Below are 6521 nucleotides of genomic sequence, written 5' to 3'. Positions count from 1 at the left end.
CACCGTGATCAAGATCTTCTACGCGCTTTTGCAAGCGGCAAGTGATCGTCTACCGCAGCAATAAGAGCCTACTCCTATAGTCTTTGGAAATCTTCAAGGGTGAGTCTTGATCATCCCCTCGTTGCTCCCGTCTTCTAGATTGCATCTTGGCTTGGATTGCGTTCTCGCGGTAGGAAATTTTTTGTTTTCTATGCAACGAATCCCTACAGGCTCCTACTGGTTCGATAAACCTTGGGTTCTTTCTGAGGGAAAACTTACTGCTGTGCACATCACACCTTCCTCTTGGGGTTCCCAACGGACGTGTGTCTCACGCGCATCAGGCTTTTTACTGGAGTACTGAGTCTGGTTGTCAAGAGTGTACTATTGATCTTTATCTCCTTGCTAATAATTGGATGTAATATATCATTAAGCTCTTCTGATTTCTGAACAAAAACCATGGATAAGAGAAGTTGAAAATGATCATGTAGTTCTATCTCAGCAGTGTCACATACCTCTTATGTCTGAGTGGGCAACAACCCGATGAATAATCAGAAGAGCTAACAAGTTAGTTAATGACTAAAAAGTTAAACAAAAAATACAAACATAACCTACATGGCCCTGAGCAGGCTTGGTTCATTCATGAAAACGACGTGCACATTGCGTCATGACGAGACGAGGAGGGCAACCAAGGAGGAGGCCCGTGATATAAGGAGATTCCACTCCGTCTCGGCCAATTAATAATTTGAAACAAAACTTCAGTCCCACCTCTTGACATGCATGAATGGACCTCATATTATTTTTGAGAATTTTATTGCTACGAGCCTGAAGCCCATTGTTAAATTCCAACACCTTTGTGGAGCCATGTTAAGAAAACTAACGGCCTCTTCAATTCGAAGATTCAAACAACACATGAATGTGGAAAATGCAGAATTTATGTGACATTAGAATGCTATCTTAAATCCTACGTGATTGGAAAATCACATGGATTTATATCAAAAAGAGTTTGACATCACAATTTTAAACTAGAAGACTCTCGTAAGAGGTCTAAGGAGAAGAGAATTTGTCAAAACAAAAGTGCAAATTGAGCGGAATAGAAGATTCTTGTAAGAGGCGTGGGATCGGGAGAAAACCACTCAAATATGCATGCTTGTGCTACTATTTGTTTGGACCAATATAATCACATAGTCGGAAATTCGAAGGGTCAAACAAGGTTTTATCACGCCACCATTGGGATCTAGTCGAGGAGGAAGAATGACAAAAGGAGAAGCACAAAATAAGAGATGTAAACTTTCTAAATGATGTGTGCATTAGGGTGGCCAAGCGGAAAGAAATGCCGACAAAAAAGCAACACAAACACCATTTCCCCGAGCTTTATAATGGATGTGCGAATTGGGGCGGTGGAGGTGCTTGAAGCACTCGAAGCAAACTCAAAGAAGAAGTGCCACAAGCTAGGGAGTAGGGAGGATCACTCGATATCATTTCATTTTATATCTTCGGTGAAGACATAACCTATATTTGATCCTCTACATAGTCTAATTCGATGTTTAAGATTATAAAGTTTAAAAGACATGAATTGTGCAAAGAGCAAATAATTACTTGAATCAATAATAGGTTTTTCTAACAATTTCCTGAAATAATCTCGTGATGGCTGTTTAAATAAAATAAACAGCCAAAGTGATAGTATAGTAGTAAGAACAAAAACTAAACAACAAACAACTGCTATTTGTAGAGTAAGCACATTCGTTCGGTTATACCACTTCGGCAAGGAAACATTCCGCAGCCGGCACAAAAATATGACCAACACGGGCAACACCTACCAGTTTACCCATACAACCCTCTAGTTAATCCTATTTAACGGTCTTTACCATGTTCCCCGTATAAATATTACCACGAGCAGCCCCGAATAAGAAACACACTTCACAAAAAGGGTCCACCAGTTCTGCTTCCTCTATAAGACAGACAGAGCTCCCCACACTAGTCTTCCCCTACACACTTCGTCTCCCTCGTGTACCTTTTTCTAACCTCGCTGTGCGTAAGCGTGTGCGCGATTCACTCTTTCGGGTTTCATCTCCCGCTCTTTCTCCCTCTTATCTGCTCCGGCCAAGTGCTGGAACCAAGAAAGGGCCATGGGGGCGCCGGAGGAGCAGTAGCCGGAGGCGCGCGATGGGGTGGGCTTCGAGGTGGCTTCGCGGCCTGCTCGGCGGCGGCGGCGGCAAGAAGGGAGCCTCCGCCGAGCCCAAGCCGGAGAGGGAGAAGAAGCGCTGGGGGTTCGGGAAGTCCTTCCGGGAGAAGGACCCCGTGCGGCCACCGACGCCGCCGGCGCAGCGGGCGGCGACGCCGCGCCGTGCGTACGCGTCGTCGGACGATGGCGCCGACGAGCAGAACAAGCGGGCGATTGCGGTGGCTGCGGCGACGGCGGCTGTGGCCGAGGCCGCCGTTGCTGCGGCCCAGGCGGCTGCCGCCGTGGTGCGTCTGACTAGCAGCGGGCGGTGCGTGCCAGCTGGGGCGAAGCATGAGGAGTGGGCGGCCGTGCGGATCCAGGCCGCTTTTCGTGGCTACCTGGTTAGATTCGTCCCTCAAAATCTTTTCTTCTGTGAACCGCAAAATTTACTTTGTGTACTGTATGGTTTGAAGCAAAAATCTTCACCTTTTAGTTACAAAATTCTCCTTTTTTTTTTTGCTTCTCTGAGTATTCCAAAATCGATTTTTTTGGTACGCCAAGCTTTCAAGAATTTCGGGTTTCAAGCAAAAGGATTCACATTTTTTGCTTCTTCAAAATTCTCCGATTTTTTTGCTTCTAGGAGAGGAATTTCTGTGCTAGTGTGAGCAAGCTAGTTGCCATGGTGTCGTTTCCAGCTGCGAGAAGCCACGTTGTTCTTCTGCTCTGCCATTCCCATGTCTTCATTACTGCTTCATAGTCTTCCGGGCTTCTTTTATGGAAGCAAGGCATGGGCGCTCGCCGCTTTAATCCTCCCTTCTCCTTCTCAAGAACATGGCAGCCAAATCATTTTTTGCCGTTTGCACATTGCTATACTTGGTTACTGTTCTCGGAAGCAGCTACTAGTGCGGTAGCGGCAGTAATGGCGGTGGTGGTTGGCATGTCAACCTCCATCCCGCAATGCAGAGATGCCCATGGCGACGGCCGGGACCACCATACTGATTAGCCTCTCTCCTGCTTGTCGTTGTTTGCGTGTGAAGGCGAGGCGCGCACTCAAGGCGCTGCGCGGGCTGGTGAAGCTGCAGGCGCTCGTCCGCGGCAACATCGTGCGGCGGCAGGCCGCCGAGACGCTCCGGTGCATGCAGGCGCTCGTCAGCGTGCAGTCCCGCGCGCGCGCCAGCCGCGTCAGCCGCTCTCGCCAGGCCGCGGCGCACCCGGTAATAATTGGAAGGGTTCGTCAGGAACGCCGGCTCGCACGCCGTCGTGGTCGAACGGGTTCTTACGGTGTGTATGTGGCTTTGTGTTTCAGGGGGCGACGACGCCGGAGAAGTACGAGCAGGGGGCGTACGATGGCGCGCCCAGGCACGGCCGTTCCGGCTCTCTGAAGGTATGAGTTCCTTGGTCTGTGTGTCACGGTTACGCTCTGGTGTGGATATTCATCGTCTTGGTGTGCAGGGTGGCTCGTCGAGGACGCCGGGCAGCGACAGGCTGGGGAGGGAGAGATCGGAGTCCTGCGGGAGGAACTGGCTGGACCGGTGGGTGGAGGAGAGGTACATGGACGACGAGAAGAACGCCAAGATTCTGGAGGTGGACCCGGGCAAGCCGGGCCGGCACCACGCCTCCAAGAGGCGGAGCAGCGGCAGCCACCTGCAGCAGTCGTCATGCTCGACCAGGACCTCGGAGCAGAACAGCCGGAGCTACGCGACCATGCCGGACTCGCCGTCGAGGGATTCCACCACGGCGCAGCAGTCCGTGCCGAGCCCGGCGTCGGTGGGCATGGCGGGCGAGGCGCTCAGCCCTCTGCGCATGCCCGTGGACCTCGCCGAGCTCTACGACAGCCCGCAGTTCTTCTCGGCGACGTCGCGGCCGGGGAGCTCGAAGCGGGCCAGCGTCTTCACGCCGACCAAGAGCGAGTGCGCGCGCAGCCTCTTCGGCGGCTACTCCGACTACCCCAACTACATGGCCAACACGGAGTCGTTCCGCGCCAAGGCCAGGTCGCAGAGCGCGCCGAAGCAGAGGCCGGCGCTGTACGAGAAGTCCGGCTCGCTCCGGAAGGCGTCGGCGCACGCGTTCGCGCCGGGGCCGGCGGCGGCGTCCCTGCATGCCAAGTTCACCAATAAGGCGTACCCTGGCTCCGGCAGGCTGGACCGGCTTGGCATGCCTGTCAAGTACTGATCCTGTCCTGCGATCGGCCATCAGTGTTGAAAACGAAAACAGTGTTGTGATCGGTCATCAGTGCGCCCCAAGCAAAGGGTGAAGTAAATTTTAGCAGCAGTTTGAGCTTTTGTGGTGCTATTACCGTCACATGTTGCTTTCCTTTTATTGACTGGTTAAGTGTAAGTTGCTAGTGATAGTATCTGTGCCTGGTTTAACTCCCTGACAAGTGACACCTATGTTCCCTTCTTTGCATACCTTCCGTTAATCTTGCCTCGATGTTTATTTGGTCGTATAATCTAATAACTGCCAGGGCACTCCCTTGTCTTACAGCGTGCTCACGCGTCTCCTCCGTCGGATCGTGATTGGACGTCGCGGATGGAGCGGCGCTACCGTCCAAAATCGTGGCAGCGACCTCCTCTTTCCTCTTCCTTCGTCCGTTTCGAAACCAAGCATGTGTTCATCCCCATTCCCCCTCCTCCGCTCTGCCCCGCGGCGACCACCGCCCCGATCTCCACTCCCCTAATCAGCTCCCCGGCGGCGACCAGTCCTACCAGAAGCCCCGGCGGGGGTTTCCTGGTAGTACTAGTAGTTTCCTGGGAGGTTCTACCGTCGGGGATTTGCGTATTGGAAGCTGGATTTCCCCGTCGGAGGCTGGAGCGTTCCTTCGGTGGCGCGGCTGGTCGATTCAACGGTTCTCAGGCGGCGTTGTAGTCGGCTCAAGAGGTTTCGAAGCCCAATTTGTGCCGAGACCTCGCGAATCGACCCTTCTAAGTCGTGGTGGTCGTGATTTCAGTTCGCGGCGGCAGAGCATCGGCGGCGACCTGTTTGGTGAGTTCTCCATCCTCGCTCCATGATTCGGTAGCTTCCTATACGTGCCCTATAGCGGCGACATAGCATGGGCGGCGACAGATCGAGGCACTGTGGTGCTTTTTGTTTTGTTTTTGTTGTCTAATTTCGGTGTTCGATATGCGTTCATATGCGTGTTGTAGAGGTTATGGCTGCGCAAATGGAGTGGTATGGCTTTGCTATTTTGCTTGCTTGTCACGGTGGTCATGTAGTCATGGTCAATTTTGGTCTTGCTTGTTTTTCATTGTTCATAGTGTTCATCATGCATTAGTTCTCATTAGTTGCGTAGTTCTGTGTTTTGCTGGGCATAATCACATTCAGATGTCTGGTTAGAGATTCATGAGATTTAGATGTCTGTTATGAAGAGTACATTCAGATGCTATTTTTGCTGTTCATCATGTAATTTATGAAGAGTACTTGTCAGAGATTGTCTGTTAGGATGTATTTTTTGAATAATAATTACATTCATGGAATGCATGGACATGAAAAAATACATCCTGGAAGGCATGGACATGGATTTCTAATAATTTTCTCTTGATGTAGAACATTCTATATAGGATGTACAATTTCAGTAATAATTACATCCTTTGAAGGCATTGTCATGAAATAAATACATCCTAGAAGGCTTCTATATTTTCAGTAATAAATACATCCTGGTAACATAGGCGTAATGTGATGTAATTTGTGCCAATCTATTACAGTTATTCAGCATTTTTTTGCGGTTATTATCTTGTCGATAGGATCAAATTTTCTTAGTTATATCATGGCTTTTCATTTCATTTTTAGAATCATGAAGACGTCTCGCACACCGAAGAAACCTTCAAAGGATAAACACTCAAAGTTCAGCATCATGAAAAAGAAGTTACAGTTGAAAGACAAGGGGCATGCAATAGTTTCGAAGCAGGAGGCAGTTGTAGCTGATAAACTTCCAGTTGATTATGAGTCAGCACCCAAAGTTCCAGACGCAGAAGGAAATGTGGTAGCACCAACTGCAGCTGATGATGAAGCCCAGCCTGAATTATTGCCGATTAAGACTAAAAACCAGGTAGCTGTCTCTTTTTAGTATATGAACATGTAACTATGATATGTAATATAACAGTGATTTTTTGAATTACATTTTCATAATGCCTGGTATATTAACCCTGCATTCCTACCTTTTTTTTTTAATGCAGAGCTACCTATTCAATCGATCATCACCATGAAGCTTGTCAGGGTTTGTAAGGATATGACTCCAGAACAAAAGAAATTGCTAACAGATGCAAATTTTGGAGGGATGATTCAGATGAAGTGCTCGAAGCTTATACCTGAAATGTGCCGTTTCTTGATGGGATGTTTTGACCCGGTGAAATGTCGAGCTGGACTTTGGGGAGAGGGCAGGATT

General features: G+C 49.5%; 1 protein-coding gene across 1 annotated transcript; it reads left to right on the top strand.

Moving 5' to 3' along the window:
- Positions 1–1944: 1944 nt before the first annotated feature.
- LOC124676405 (protein IQ-DOMAIN 22-like) lies at positions 1945–4520 on the top strand. The gene is made up of 4 exons (XM_047212475.1): positions 1945–2541; positions 3178–3354; positions 3447–3524; positions 3593–4520. The coding sequence occupies exons 1-4, from the start codon at positions 2143–2145 to the stop codon at positions 4310–4312; spliced, it is 1374 nt and encodes a 457-aa protein (XP_047068431.1). The 5' UTR covers positions 1945–2142; the 3' UTR covers positions 4313–4520.
- The last annotated feature ends 2001 nt before the right edge of the window (positions 4521–6521 follow it).

The sequence above is a fragment of the Lolium rigidum genome, chromosome 7 (assembly GCF_022539505.1).
Source record: "Lolium rigidum isolate FL_2022 chromosome 7, APGP_CSIRO_Lrig_0.1, whole genome shotgun sequence".
In the NCBI taxonomy this organism is placed as follows: Eukaryota; Viridiplantae; Streptophyta; class Magnoliopsida; order Poales; family Poaceae; genus Lolium; species Lolium rigidum.
Note: the sequence above shows the minus strand (reverse complement) of the source record. Positions and strands in the feature narration are given on the sequence as shown.

Excerpts from the sequence above, each read along its gene's own strand:
- LOC124676405 (XM_047212475.1), top strand. The coding sequence starts at position 2,143 with ATGGGGTGGGCTTCGAGGTGGCTTCGCGGCCTGCTCGGCGGCGGCGGC. Across the intron at positions 3,355-3,446 it reads GCCAGGCCGCGGCGCACCCG|GGGGCGACGACGCCGGAGAA; the intron begins GTAATAATTGGA and ends TTTGTGTTTCAG. Across the intron at positions 3,525-3,592 it reads GCCGTTCCGGCTCTCTGAAG|GGTGGCTCGTCGAGGACGCC; the intron begins GTATGAGTTCCT and ends CTTGGTGTGCAG.